At 34.5% G+C, this 15,847-nt stretch overlaps 1 protein-coding gene across 5 annotated transcripts in view; it reads right to left on the bottom strand.

Moving 5' to 3' along the window:
- Positions 1–15,847, bottom strand: part of LOC136034807 (nucleoporin 88-like) — a 45,684-nt gene that overhangs the window by 10,774 nt on the left and 19,063 nt on the right. For 4 of the 5 annotated variants that reach the window (XM_065716226.1, XM_065716224.1, XM_065716228.1 and 1 more), the window contains exons 6-10: positions 13,838–14,012; positions 10,621–10,796; positions 9,425–9,576; positions 6,734–6,960; positions 977–1,114 (exon numbers count right to left, since the gene is read on the bottom strand). In XM_065716226.1, coding sequence (XP_065572298.1) covers positions 977–1,114; positions 6,734–6,960; positions 9,425–9,576; positions 10,621–10,796; positions 13,838–14,012 — 868 coding nt within the window. The remainder of the gene's footprint in view (positions 1–976; positions 1,115–6,733; positions 6,961–9,424; positions 9,577–10,620; positions 10,797–13,837; positions 14,013–15,847) is intronic. The other variant, XM_065716227.1, reaches the window with a different exon arrangement.

The following is a 15,847-nucleotide window of genomic DNA, read 5'->3' as shown; positions in this document are numbered from 1 at the left end:
TTCCTTTTGTTCTCCTTTGCTTTTAATCAACACAAATTTTATACAGTAACAGTTGCGTACCGTTTCCCTAAAAAGGCAACTTCCCGCACTAACTGAAAATTAGACAGTTTATTGGATCTCTTCGGCAATTAGTATTATAATTTGTGCGTACTCTTTCTGCTCAAATTTTGCTGAGCCAAGAATAAAGCTCTATGCATTACAAGCTTATTGGACGAAAACAAATTTTAAGGGCTCTCTTAGTATTTTTGTAATCTTCGGTGAATGAAGTTTATTTGGATCACAACTGACTTTTAACATTCAGCTCACAATTTTACCAGGCAAAAGAATAAAACTCAAAAAGTGCCATTAGTTCTGCCTTTCATTGTTGACGAAATTTATATGGATTTCATAAAACTGAATGTGAGTTACGGAAAGAAAATATTTATGCCTTGTAAACAGCCAACATTACTTCAACACAGGTAAAACTAAATAAGCCTTGGCAAAAAACAACTATGTGATCTAAAAAGTTTCACATCTTAGGAAACAAACTCCCCCCAAGATTTACCCGATGGACCTCTGTCTTGGGAAAAGGAAATATTCTAACTTAAAAACAAAAATGATCATACTGTCTACCCCCCCAATTCCTGCTCGTGAAAAATTAGGTGAGTAATCCCCCTCCAATACAGGACTGTGAACCTAGAATCGGTATAAAAATATGCATACATTTCAGCAAACTTGGTAGTTTACTATAGTTGTCTAGAATAGAACTAGGAATTTTTCCATTGGTTAAGTTTTTACCACAATTGAAAGTCACACTTCTATGAGCGTCAACTTCAGATTTAAAAGCCTCATAAATCCAAAAATCGCGAGTGTTTATCAGTAATACTATTTAGTACCTTAAATTGAGACAAACTGTGAAGACATGTTTAACTGATTTTTATCATAAGTAGAGACGGTGAGCTTTCAACTCCTTTTCACTCTTTTATAAAATACTTACTTCTTCTGCCGCGGAGGTGATTCCTACTATGTATCCATTCCAGAATGTCTCTCGACTGTGATTCATAAGCTGCATCAGCGCACGGGTGTCTAAGCTCTCACCGTCTACAAGATGAAGCAAAGGTTGCGTTCTTTTCTTCTAAAAAAAAAAAAAAATACAAGAAAAGGCTCTAATGAAGATAAAACACTGCGCTTAAGCACAGTGATTGGGCGCAAGGGTTCCCGGAGAGAAGGCTAAGAGAGGCAGCACTCCGCCCCTTGATGACCAAAAATATAAAAAATAAAAATAAAGTATAAGTCTTACCTGGTAAAAAAGAGAGACACAAGCTCTTATGAAACCTACGGTCCTCCCTTTCTACAGTAAAATTTGCACAAACTTCCTCCTGGTCAAAACAAGCTTGTTTCAATGCTTTAGGATTTTCAACTAAATTGAAATTAGCAGGTAAAAATCAGCGTTTTGAGTTAAAATTAGCTTTAGATTACAATAGGTTTACGTTACTGAGAAGATTGTTTCTTTTTGGTTGGCGGACCTATCCATCGCAAAGCATGAGTTCCTTTTCTTTTCTTGCTTCAGTAATAGGGTTTATTTATTTGTTAAACCTTCATCTAAAGGAGCCAACACACATAACTGATGAAAAAGCCCTCATGGGCATGTTTTTCACAGTAGATCTGCAATGCTCCAAATATACCAATTTTTTCTTTTTTTTAATTATTCGGAATAAAAGAAATTCTACGTTATCACCCTAAGGATATCAATTTAAGTGGGTACAAGAAAATGTAAGAACAGAAAATCCAACCCATTCTGCTATTAATCCTTCTATATCACGAGCGCAAAATTAGCTTCAAGCTACTTTAAAATCAATCAAAGGCTATATTTTAAATTTGAATGACGAGCACCAGGACTTGTTCATATTTTTAGCGTGTATAAAACCATACAGCCAACAAAAACTAGGGATGGTCTATAGGATCCCATGGCAAATAGTAAAAAACAAAACTCGCAACCCACATTGAGAAAAGGGGAGAGGGGTAGTTAGGCCATATCTCCCAGAAAAACAAAAAAAAATCAACAGCCCATCAAATTTTCGTTATACCAATGACTGAAAGTACTCGCATCAATACAATCAGAGGTATTCAAAAGTAAGGTACTTGTTACCTTAGAAGAATAATAATAAGAAAAAACATAACAAAAACAAAGGCTTCAGCATAGTCAGCAAAGATGATCTCGTATCTTGCATGCTTGAAATAAAGTCAAATACTAAATAGTCTAAAATTGCCTAGCCAACAGTTCCGTCATGACCTTAGTGATCTTGTTAACACCTGTCAAATTGTAAACAAAACAGACAAGGGAGAATTTATGCTCAACAATTCTTCATTTTAATCTTCTTTGGGTCAACACCAGCCCAATACCAACTATACAAATTACTTCAGCCTCGAGTAAGCAAACGTGCCGGTAAATACAGCTTCTTTGATGGGCTTGTACGTTCTTAGAATATGCCTGCATATACTTTAACTGCAGAAACTACCCCGCAATTTGAAACTAATTTGACCCAAACAACATTTTATAAGAAAAAATTCAGTGTCTAGTTTACTTCAAGTTTTGATGGTAACATTAACTGTTTGCAAATTTTGCTTTTCGTGTTAATTTGATGCCGTTTTGTAAAATATGTTTTCGCTTACTTTTTGTTTCACAATAATTATAATAAAAAGGCACTGTACTGATATACTTGAACTACGCAAGGCTTCCGCTAGATGGAACATTATGATTATTATAGTTTAGCTGAAACATCTACACCAGGGGTTCTCAACCTTTTTTTACCCATGGACCCCTTTTCTCTTCTTTTTATCTTGGTGGACCCCTTCATAGCTATTGGACATAAGAACAATTTTCTATTCTTCACTAAAATAAATTTTAAGGTTTTAATTATCAAAGAAATAGTATAACATTGAGCTTTATTTTTAAATGAAAACTAGTTGAATACAAATAAATTATTCTACTATAATAATAATAATAATTATTGTTATTATTACTATTATTGTGATAATAACTACAATATTACATTGTTTCTTCCATGGGCAAGCAACTCAAAATCATGGAGAGTAGAGCTCCTCAGGTAGTTTAATTCACTCCAACATTATTTTTGTAAAGTGAATACAAAAAGGAGTTGAAATTAAGTGTGTGATTATAAAAAGAAGGAAAAGGCATGTTTATTCAATGAGATCCCTGAAGTTGATGTTTCTCGACGAGTTTCTTTATATTTGGTTCTATCGATGTCAATGATAGTCGAAGATCGCCCCTTTTCACAATTTCAAGTCTATTGCGAGCTTTTGATAACATTTGAGAAACACGACTAAATCCCGCTTCAACAAGATAAGATAGGAAAAGCAATAACTTAGAATTGCGCTTTATCCCAGAGCAAAGGGTACTTTGTAGCAACGTCGGTTGTTTTCCATATATTGTACTTTTCAGCTTTGGATTTTGCACGCATTATTTCATCACTTTGTAATTCGATGAGGGGCTCTTGCTAAGACAATTCTATTTCGGCAACATTAACTTCGAAAGGAATTGAAACCTAAAATTGTATATCCATCCCGAGTAGGTTGCTAAACCGAGTTTGCACGACGCCTGATATTTTTCTTATACAGCTGTAGTTTTCTTAGAAAAGCAGCAATAGCACTTTTACTAGATATCAGATCTTTCCTTGGTGCTGTTTATTAAGTGTATTAAGTTTTTCAAATATATCTGATAAGTAAAACACTTCATTTTTATTTGCAAGCAGTTTCGCTCCAAGTTGTGTGTCAGCAAGAAAGGAAACAATAGAATCCCAAAATGCAATGAAACGATTAAGACAATTCCCCTTTGATAGCCATCTCACCTCTGTATGTAATAAATAAAAAAAAACAAGTTTTTGTAACGGAAAGTAAGGAGCGACATTAAAACTTAAAACGAACAGAAATTACTCCGTATATGAAAGGGGCTTTTCCTCCTCAACGCCCCGCTCTTTACGCTAAAGTTTCTTACTGTTTTAAAAAGTAGAATTAAGAGAAAGGGTCAAACTTTAGCGTAGAGACCGAGGCGTTGAGGAGGAAAAGCCCCTTTCATATACGGAGTAATTTCTGTTCGTTTTAAGTTTTAATGTCGCTCCTTACTTTCCGTTACAAAAAACTTGTTTTTTTTATTTAATTTCTGGACGTTTTGGAATTAATGCATGTTTTGATCTTGGCTCTCCGCACATAAATAATTAAAACAAAATTTGCATATTAATTAATTGCAATTAATCGGAAGATTTTGAGAAAAAAGAAGCAAAGGAGGAGGCCTAGTTGCCCTCCAAGTTTTTGATTACTTAAAAAAGCAACTAGAACTTTTAATTTTTTACAAACGTTTTCATTGATAAAAAATATACATAACTTACGACTTAACTTACGTAACGAACTTCTATATTCGTACGTTTTTATTGCGTATATGAGGGGGCTCAACCCTCGTCGATACTTCGCTCTTTACACTAAAGCTTAGATTGTGTCCCAATTCCTTAAGAATGAGTTCTGAATCACAAAGGCCGTAGAATAAATAGTTGAAATTACTAAAAATACTTTAGCGTAAAGAGTGAGGTATAACGAGGAGGTAAACCCTCATATGCGTAATAATTTTTGTTCGTTTTAAGTTTTAATGCTGCTCCTTACTTTCAGTAGAAAAAACTTTTCATATTTATTTTTTCATTGTTTTTTTTTTTTTTCAAATAAAGCTAGAAAATCCTGCGCCCCCTTCATTGAAATTCTCTTCTCCCATGAGTAGTTTCTCTATGGAAACATCCTCCCACGTAACCCCCCCTCAACTCTCCCCCCTAAACAAAAAAAAAATCCCCCTGAAAACGTCTGTACACTTCCCAGTAACCATTACTATATATACACATAGGTAAAAGTTTTCAACTTGCAGCCCCTCCCACGGGGACTGCGGGGGAGTAAGTCGTATCTAAAGACATAGTTATTAGGTTTTTCGACTATGGTGAACAAAACGGCTATCTCAGAATTTTGATCTGGTGACTTTGGGGAAAAAAATGAGCATGGGAGGGGGCCTAGGTGCCCTCCAATTTTTTGGTCACTTAAAAAGGGCACTAGAACTTTTAATTTCCGTTAGAATGAGCCCTCTCGCAAGATTCTAGGACCACTCAGTCGATATGATCACCCCTGGGGAAAAAAACAAAAAAACAAACAAATAAACACGCATCCGTGATCTGTCTTCTGGCAAAAAATGCGATATTCCACACGTTTGTAGATAAGAGCTTGAAACTTCTACAATAAGGTTCTCTGATACGCTGAATCTGATGGTGTGATTTTCGTTAAGATTGTATGACTTTTAGGGGGTGTTTCCCCCTATTTACTAAAATGCGACAAATTTCTCGTAACTTTTGATGGGTATAACTGATCTTGATGAAATTTGTATATTTAAAACCAGCATTAAAATACGATTCTTTTGATGTAACTATTGGTATCAAAATTCCATTTTTTAGAGTTTCGGTTACTATTGAGCCGGGTTCCTCCTTACTATAGTTCGTTACCACAAACTGTTTGATACAAGCCACTCAAACTCTTCCCCATTTTGCTTACAGAATTCACGAAAAAGGCGGTCTTGGAGATAATTTGATTTAATATGGTTTACTACCTTTATTACAACAGAAAGGGCATCATGCAGACGTGCACTCATTTTCTTTGTAACTAAGTGTTGATGGTGTATCACACAGTGAATACAATATACTTCTAGGACTGTTTTTTTTAATGTGCAATAAAACCTTTGTATCTGCCTGTCATAGATGGTGAACCATCAGTAGCACAAGCAATTATATTTTTAAGTGGGATATTATTTTCCCTGAAATAAGTAGCAACTTCATTAAAAATTGTTTCACCTTTTGTGTCTGTCATAAGACTTCTAGCAAAAAGCATTTCCTCTTTGGGTCCTTCATTGTTAAATCTAACATATACTAATAAAAGGGCCTCATTATCTCTTAAAGTTGATTCATCAAGTTGAAGGGCAAACTGTTTCACTTGCAAATAAGCTATCAATTGTTTTTCTACATCCTCTACCATTTCATCAATGCGTCGTGACACAGAAGAGTTGCTTAAAGGGATGGAATTAGTAATTTCAACTGCAGTTTGTTTCATAACTGACGAAATTATAGCAGATACTGCGGGTAGAATTACTGTTTCACCAATATTATGGGGTTTTCCGGCCTTTACAATTATTTTGCTTATTTCATATGATGCCAGGAAACCATCATTTCCTAAGATATGTTGAAAGATTATAATATTTGCTCTTGCCACTGACCAACGGGTAATAGATAAGTCATTGCAGATCTATGGTTAGGTACCAGGCATTGGGAAGGAAATATCTGCTTAAAAATAAAGATCAAAGCTCACCGCCTACTTCATGAGAGAAGTTAAAAGATTTTCACCTTCGCTTGTTCTTGCCACTGACTGATGGGTGAATATATAAGTCAAAAGAAAGTACAAAAAAAAAATAATGAAATAATTATTAATAAATATTTTTCAAAATAATGTAAATTACAGTAGAAATTGAAGTTTTTAAAATAAAGAGCGTTTTGAGTTGGTTTTCTTTATGGACCCCCAAAATATCATTGTGGACCCCCAATTTGTTGTGTTTTGCTTGTGGACCCCCAGGAATGTGGACCCCGGCTGAGAACCACTGATCTACACCATAACAGTACAGTAAAAATCTGCTTAGATTATAATTCGAAACTGTTACTACCTGCAACATACGCTTAATTCGATCCATAAAATAATTTGTACTCAAGGCATATCCTTCACTTTTGAATAGCATCAACTCCTCATTATTTCCTTTCTCCGATAATACGTCGATTTGTAAACTCAGTGAGATTGGTAACAAATGGGCTGTACAGTCACGAGTGATGGCCAACAGTCTGTTTGGTAAGTTTGGAACAAGAGAAAGGCCGAGTGGCGCAGATGGTCCTTGTCCTAGAAGCAAGTCCAGTATAACATTCAATGCATAAGACAAATGTAAGCAAAATCCAGTGAGAGCATAAAACCCTATTACCTTCCCAAAAAGACACTGATCCCTTCCCAAAACGAAAAATTCCCTTCCGAAAAGATTTTCAGTTATAGAGCCAACTGTGGTAAATTGCAATAACATAATTCTTTGGTTTTAAATTTAGTCAAGATTCTGATTTTTGTCAAGTGGAATAAAGCATAACTCCACTAAAAAAAAACGTAGAACTTCGGCATTTCATGCTCTATAAAATATTTTTCTGCCGGCTTTCTGTTCTCGAAGGAAGATGATTTTGACTAAACTCGTGATTTCTTATTCTTTTAAGACGGGGGGGGGGGACAAAACTAAGGTTTCTATTACTTTACATATACGATTTTTAGCAAATAATTTTTGTTTTAAAATTTAAGTTGTCATTTTGATTTTTCTTTCATCTCTTTGGGGCATAAGTCGGCCATGTTGCCGTTTTACACCACCATATAAATCAAATTTATTTCATGCTCCCTTCCCATACCATCACACAGCCGAAAAATGTATTTTTGGGGCGAAAAATGTATTTTTCGCCCCAAAAGTGAAAAATTTCATTTTTCTTTCCGTCTTGATAATGATAAGAAAATGCGGAACTCATCGAACATAAGTTGCCAGTGGTCCTGTTATTACTTAGTCAAAAATATCAATATATTATTCTTAAAAAAAAAAAAAATTCAAAATAGTAAATTGTTGCATGTATTAAGGTCAAATATGACTCTAAAGCATGGGCGCTTCGAAAAGCAGACGAAAATTTACTAGATGTTTTCCAGAGAAATTGCCAACGGATTGTTCTGGGTACCTGGCTGACAGACCGGATTTCAAACAGTAGGTTGTACGAAAAATGTGGTTTAATCCCACTTTCTAGGGCTATAATGAAAGAAAGGTTGAGATGGCTAGACCATGTTCTGCAGATGAAGGATGACAGATTGCCAAAGATTGTCCTTTTTGGCCAACCGTCTGGGGCTACACGGAAAGAAGGTCGACCTCGTCTGGGTTGGGAGGATGTCATGAATAAAGATATAAAGAAAATAGGAACTTCCTGGAAGGGTGTAAAGAGGGAGGCCTTGAATAGATTAGGTTGGAGGAGGAGCGTGCGTAGATGTGCTGGCCTCAGGCGGCTTGGTGCTGCAGTGAGTTATTTGTAGTAGTAGTAGTATTAAGCTGAAGTTTAATTCGGAAACTAATATTTCATAGGTTAAATAGTAAACATGTACATTCGGTTTTAAAGGAAATAAAAGAGCGATCGCAGTTAAAATTAGAGAGGACCCTACTTTAGAAATTAAATAAGGTCCTTAGTTTTGAACTCACTTTACATCCAATAGACACCCTGATTGTGAATTATGCTTTAGTTTTCACAAAATTCATTGTGAAAATTTTAGAAAAATTAAATAGTCAGTTCATCCGTGTTATATATGTATTACACTTTTATTATCGCAGTATATTCGCTTACTTTTTAGCAGTGACAACGACAGAAATTTGAGTGGTTTAAAAAATGTTTCTTAAATACATTCCTAAAACGTTATTGATCAACAAAAACATTCAAGAGTCATTGAAAACATTTTGGATCTCTTGACGTTAAAATACGATTTAATGTATGTATTGCTTTTGAAAAACCAAAATAACAGCATTGACCATAGGCAGCACTTTTCTAAAAATGTGTAGGATTTCAAACTATAGATAAATTCAGGTGATAAAATATAACATTAAAAGCTTAGCAACTTAGTCCAGATTCAACAGAAAATTTGAACAGTACTTTACCGATTTGAACTCTCAGTTTGAACGATTTGAGCCAATATTTGAACTATAGTTTACCGATTTATTTCTCGTGTAAACCCGGGAGGGAAAAGGGCTTACACAAAAATAAAATCGTATTTTATTGTCCTGTAAAATTACGAAAACGTGAGATATGCCTCTTGGTTTGCGGGCACGACGTTAGAAAGGATTTAAAGTTTTGCAAGATTTACATAGTTTGTAAGATAACAGGGTTATACATGATAGACGAAAAAATGTAGAAAAGAAAACAATATTTTTGGTAGGTTCAACGTTACACAAAAGAAAAAAAATAGATACAAAACCTCCGTCGTTCTCTTGGTACTACTAATAGTAAAAGACTAACATTCAAAAGAAGTCGACAAATTTTCGCTTTTTACGTGGAGTTTCAAACATTTGTTTCTATTTACTTACTTTTGTTAAAAGGTTAGTTTTCTATAATAGTTTTCATTGCAGATGATTTAACCGAGGTCCTTGCCGAAACACATACTTTTTTTTATCGTTTCTATTCACTGACTGAAAATAATTCCTTGTTTGAATTTTTGTTTTCTCTAGAACTCTACATTTAAAGATTTTACGGATTAGTCTTACCAAACTTCTACATAAAAGATGAATGATAGAAGACAGGAGCCTTACCTGAAACTTGAGTACACATCATAAATTCAGCTACAGATGGCAGCCTCAAAACTGAAAAGTCTGGCTCTTCACCTGAAAGCTGGTATTTGTCTAATTGAATTAAAGCCGGAAGCCGTACACCATGCACACCACTCTTGTGAGATACAAAGTATCTAAAAATGTAAATATTTCCCGTTAACTTAAAAAAAACTGAGTCTCCATTGAACCTTCTTATACTTACACTTCTTACACCCTTCTTCAATACCATTAACCAACACTTCTTATACCCAAGTCACGTTCGTTGATAAAACCAAAGACTTTATATCAGCTAGACTTCAAATGTTAGCAAAATTGTGTTAGATTTCTCGTGGATGGGGTCTCAGTAAATTGGCCTTTGCTGCAGAGCATTTTAACCATGTATAAATACGTAGATATACATATATATTATCAAATGAGCCCATTTGTTACCTTTTTAGCTAGGAAAAGGTAACAAGGGCTTTTATCACCTCTCTGGTCGCTCAGGTCACTGACATTGTTTCACGTCACCTAACTCTTATCACTAGAGTCAATATCTCAGACATTCGGCCATCAAATTTTGTGGCCTCCATCCCCTTGCTAAAACCGATAGCTCAGGCAGCGTGTGAATGAGCCAACCATACCAGCCTCTCAAGTAGAGTTTTCTCCTTTTCTTTGTAGAATTTAACCTTTGATTTATTTTAGATTTCTTAACGAGGATTATTGTTCAACAGTGTCATCACTAAGCTTATTTGTCTTATTTAACCTTAAACTCTTAAAAACCAAAATCGACTTGCATATCCGGGAGTATGTAGACCTATTCCTCCCTCCTGCATATATGCCTGGTTTAATAGATAGGTTGATATTCAGTTTTTGGTTTTGATTGTCGATCTTGATGACATAAGTACTATAAACAAACAATTAAAATAGCCTTCGTTAAAAAGAAGAAGTTTTCTAAATCTGGATCAAAAAGATACTAATAATCAATCCAAGAAATAAACGGAGGGACAACGATTATTATGCAAAAAGCAGGCAGCATGTCCTTAGAATTAGCCAGGGTATATTGTTGGTTCAGTGAGAATTCGTTAAAAATAAAATTTACTTTTAAATCAATCTTTTAAAGCGGGATTATTAAAAATAAAGAAAAAAAAAAAACCTTTGCCAACATTATCACAACGCAAACAAAATAAAGGAATTCCTACCTGAACTTGGAACCCTGAGTACTATAGAACCGCACACTAAACTCCTCGTCTTCGATGGTTTCTTCTTTATCACTAATCCCAACATCGACTGAAAGTTCAATTCGCTCAAAAACGTGCATATACTTTGAACTCAATTCCGTCTTAGCTGATATCCCTGACTCATTGAAATCAGATCTCTATAACAAAATACAATTAGGTTAATTTTTAATTTTAGCCGAAAATAATTAAACGCAAAAAAAATCGGTCAAGCTGGATTCAAAGTTTTTTTTATGACAAAACTAAAGATTTACTGCCCGAATACAAGCTGGCACGTACGCAGGGGTTGGAGGGCCTTTGCCCCCCTTAATTAAACGTAAAAAAAATCGGTCAAGCTGGGTTCTAAGTTTTTTTTATGACAAAACTAAAGATTTACTTCTTGATACAAGCTGGCACGTTCGCAGGGGGTGGAGGGCCTTCGCCCCCCCCCCTGCGTACGTGCAGCTTTTAATGTATCAATTTTGGAAACAATCATTTTTCACTAGAATCTATGGTTTTGCAATAGAAGAACTAACCCCACAGCCTCCATATTGCACTGTTAACCCTAAAATTTCCCTTTCAGTAGGATATCATAAATTAATCACTAGATCTAAATCGCTATGAACATAACCTGAGCCTAAAACGTACTTTTGAGGCTTCATTCTTCTTCCCCCCCATCCGCTACAATACCACAGATTAAAGGTAATCTGTATTTTCAATATACGTGCTTTTTGCATTATTAAATAAAAAAAGTGATACTTTATATCTGCTGTTTCGAACGCTTTGCCCCCCCCCGAAAAAAATTCCTGCGTACGTGCCTAGATACAAGACATTAAAGGGAAAACATTGTAATAGTTGAGCAGCTGCAAAGTCACCACGTATATAACAAGAATGATGAATTTAATTACAGAATCAATAAAATTTAGATGACCAGACCTAAACAACCGGTTTATCTCCTCCAAAATGTCACAACTGCTGATGGTATGAAAAAAAAGCAGAGAGAGCTCCAAAAAACCCATGCTATCTGGAGCAGTCTATTGACAACACCCCTCGCCATATGGCCAATCATACAGAACTCAACATGCATGTATGAGCATTCACTGTACAGTTCAAATCTTATACGGAGAAATTACCATCTACTACTGCACATAAACAAGTGGCTCGAACCGTACTGACTCCAATACAGTCGCATGGGCAAGCTTAAAGGCAAAACTCAAGTCTCGGGAAAGAAAAAGCTATTAGTATGCGACCTTATATCACTACTTCTGCTAAGACATTTTTAATAAATTCTTAATTCCTCACCTAATTTAATAAGATAGTAATCAATAAATGCCTAATAAACTAAGCTACATTTATTCCTAACTTTCTTCAGAGGCAAAATTCCTTTAGGTTCTACCGCACAGATCAGGGTATGTAGTCAATAGAAATAAATTATTTTATTTCTTGAATGGACTAGCACAGAAAAGGGATACTCAACATTGTTCAATACGCAATAAATATATCCAGAAGCATCCAATGTAAGACCAAAATATATACTGACTCACTCAATGAAATTTCCTACTTGCAAACGACTGTACATTTAGCTACGCCAGGAGCTATTTATCGCGCTAGTCGTTTGCAATTAGGAGGTACAAAAGAAAGATTAATTTCAGATGAATACATTTAAGAAAAATATGATTATAAGGAAAGATTGATCCCCATTACACATTCTCGCATCAACATATTGTTCCGCAAACATGGAAATTTGATCTTCATAAGAATTATTTTTTTTTTTAACTGAAAAAATTCAATTTAGCTAGTCAATTTCCGATTTATTTGAAAAACGAATCGAATGAAAAGGAAGACACCATTAAAGAATATATGCCCCATATCATGCAAACGAAACTGCAGTAATTTCAACAAGTATACTGATACCGAAAAAAAAAGTCATAGAAGCATTATATCTCTTATTATTACAATGAAAAAAAGATGAACTATGTCAACAATATACTTTGTTTTCAGTAAAGGGCAAATGACACTCTAGCCTTGTGGGGGGTAACACCACCTTTAATTACTGAGATACAATTACATTGGAATAATACTACAGCAGAATAAAACGCATGAATAAAAGCTAGATTTGAATTAAAAATCCAAAATATAAAATGTTATATCCTTTAAATAGTTTATGTGAGAAAAATGGAGCTAGAATTTTGTTATCATTGAGGATAGTTACGATAGGGAATTTTATAAGACTATAACTAGTTATTACACACGCTGGTAGATTATTTCCTGACTAGATCTAATTTAAGGGCGATTAAAATCATGATAGTCATGATAGATCTTTTCCAACCCACATTAGCTACAATAACATCGAAATTCTTACCTTATATTGCCAGTCAATGCAAATACATCAATACAAATACTCAACTCCAACTTTATTTGTGGGAAGTTATGCTCACTTTAAGTCTGTTTTTTTTCTTCAACTCTCACTAAAATTGGGCCTTTATTACCCGGGCCAGTGCTCCATGACATCTGAATTCAAGATAGCAGCATGCCAATTTCAGGACCGAATGGCACCTAAAGTCTGGATAGCAGCTTGCAAGTTTCACCCAAAGAAAACCAATAAATAAAACAGATGATACTGTAATATCTCCCTGTATATACGGTAGAGCACCGAAGGGTACTTTCTAGCGAAGATACTGTTTAGATATTATGACTTTATATCTTTGGTTCTTGGGGGAGGGGAGGAGGAGGAGGAATACATCAGTAAAGATTTTCCCTTTCTTTTCCACCATCTATAATATTGGCTCTGCTTTCGTAGCTTAATAGTTTTAGAAAGTAATGATCCCCTTTGCACCCAGCAGACTTGTAGACATAGAGGTACAATCATGGTATCTAAACGACGTTTCACAATCTAATTTATTGACCTAAGAATGATTTTTACATTCTGATATTTTTTTTTGCATTCTTTGGCATGTTTTTAGTTTCCATTTTTTTCCTTGATTTTTTTTTTTACTCTAAATTTCGAATTCAGTCTTTTGTGGTTTGTTTTAGTCTTATTTTTTGCAATAAGTATATTACCTTACCTATTTTGCCAGTTTTACATATATAATTGTTTTTAAACCTATTTTTTTATGTTAGTTTTGCTTTTACTTTTTGCATACCTCTGGTTACTAAAAAGGATAAAACATAATAGGAAAAGAGTAAAAATTAAAATACATACCTGGGGATCTTCATCTTCATCCCCATCAAATATCATGCAATGAAGAATGGTAGGATCAGTTGTAGCTAGGGCTAAAGTTACTGGCTGAGACGGTAAACACAGTATGTCACAGAAACTAGCTTCATATTGGTCATCTCTCATAAATACAGGCTCTGCAGTTACTGACACGTTACCTCTTCAAAAAAGTAAAATAAACCTTATTCCTGTTTTTAGTGATGTACGAGATCAATTCAAAGTAACCGAGACCATGTAACCAAATTAGGTCAAGTTAATTGACCTAAATTGGTTACAATGAACATTTGCGCCATCTATCATGTCAAAAGTGAAGCTATTTCGACTTTAGGAGATGTTGCTAGACAATATTTAGAGTGAAATAGATTTTTGACCCTGCCTATTGGGATATCTAAAGGCAAACCAGTTTTTAAATTAGTACCACCAAATCCAAAAAAGCTGTTATTAGAAAAGCAGTGATCAGCTTGTGTTTATTTTATCTGTAAAAGGAAAATAACAACGGCATTTAGTCTGACTTCAGCCAATGACTATGACTATTGTATTGTTAACAAATGATTTTGATTTTTATACAGACATAGCAGTACTGAGACTGATAAGACAACTTTCAAAAACCTCCTTTAAAGATTTATAAGAAGAAACTTAATAGAAAAACTAAGAATTATAGAGAAAAGTCTTTTATATTCTGACTAGAAAACAGTATGACAATATCTCAGAAACCACGTGCATACAGAAATATCAATTTAGTGTTTCCGTGCAACTGGAAACAATACAATGACATTATTTATAGAGATAACCCTCCCCCTCCCCCGTCTTCGGGAGATGCCCAATTTCAGAATCCCAAAAGACAACCGGCAACAATTGTTACCATATTAAAGTTTTCAAGAAAAACGAAGCAGATGTAGGTTAAAAAAACGTTTTGGGCAATCCTTTATTCAAAAGCACAGAGTCAGCATGAAACATTCTTGAGTTCACAATCTTAAGTCTTTTGTAAATATACATCTTCTTTCAGGCAACAGGGGTACCTAGGCCTATTTCAAACTACATTCCTATAAAAAAAATTTTTACTTTGAAAATCTACAAAGCAAACGATATAGGTTTTACCTAAATATCGTTATGAAATGATTCCTATAAAAACTGAGTTAGCACTTGCAGGTCAAAAAGGAAGCACACAGAGCAAAATTGAAACTGCTTCTTTGTTTTAGATTAGATTAAATACAGGTTTGTCGAAAAAAAAATAACCCTTCTTAAGATTTCACTTTTTCTGAGTATATCAACCCATCATTAAATAAGGAGAAAAAATTAAGAAAGAGCAGAGAAGAAAACAAACAAAGTGAAGAAATCCTGCACTTACCCAGCTCCTCATTGCAATGGCCCTTCTTAACAAAAATTCATTTCATTTACCAATGTACCCGAAGCTTCCAAGAAACTTTTCTACATGAGCTTTATAGACATAAACTATATGAGATATAAAATATTCCATTTAAATTAAAAGAGACATGAAATCTGACCACTATTACCACTCGGGGTGAAGCTAAGGTTCTGAGTTAGAGGGAGTGTAAAAAAATGTGCCGACACAATCGTCTAGTGTGCCGAAAAATACGGAAAAATAAGCTAAATTAAGACACCGAAGTTCTAAGGTGTCAGCACGCAATGTTGACACCTTGGAACTTTCATTTTATGCGCTCATTTTATTTCTGAGCAATGAATTAAAGCTTCAGAAAGGTGAATGCTAGAAACAGGTTTACCTATGTAAACCACGAAAAATGAGTTTTGTTAATGATAAATAATACTATAAAAAATATTTAATATTTCTTACACAAGTAAATAGCCTTTAAATTTTTTCATGTTATAATTAATTGTTTGTTGATATTTTTAGTTATTATTTTTAATTTATTATTGCTATTTGTCCATAATCTTTTTACTATGACTATCACGTTTTTTTAACCCCTAGTATAGTAACTCCACGAGTAACTCCTAGAGTTTTCCATGAATTTTTCA

The sequence above is a fragment of the Artemia franciscana genome, chromosome 13 (assembly GCF_032884065.1).
Source record: "Artemia franciscana chromosome 13, ASM3288406v1, whole genome shotgun sequence".
NCBI classification, from domain to species: domain Eukaryota; kingdom Metazoa; phylum Arthropoda; class Branchiopoda; order Anostraca; family Artemiidae; genus Artemia; species Artemia franciscana.
This window is presented reverse-complemented; position numbering and strand designations above follow the sequence as displayed.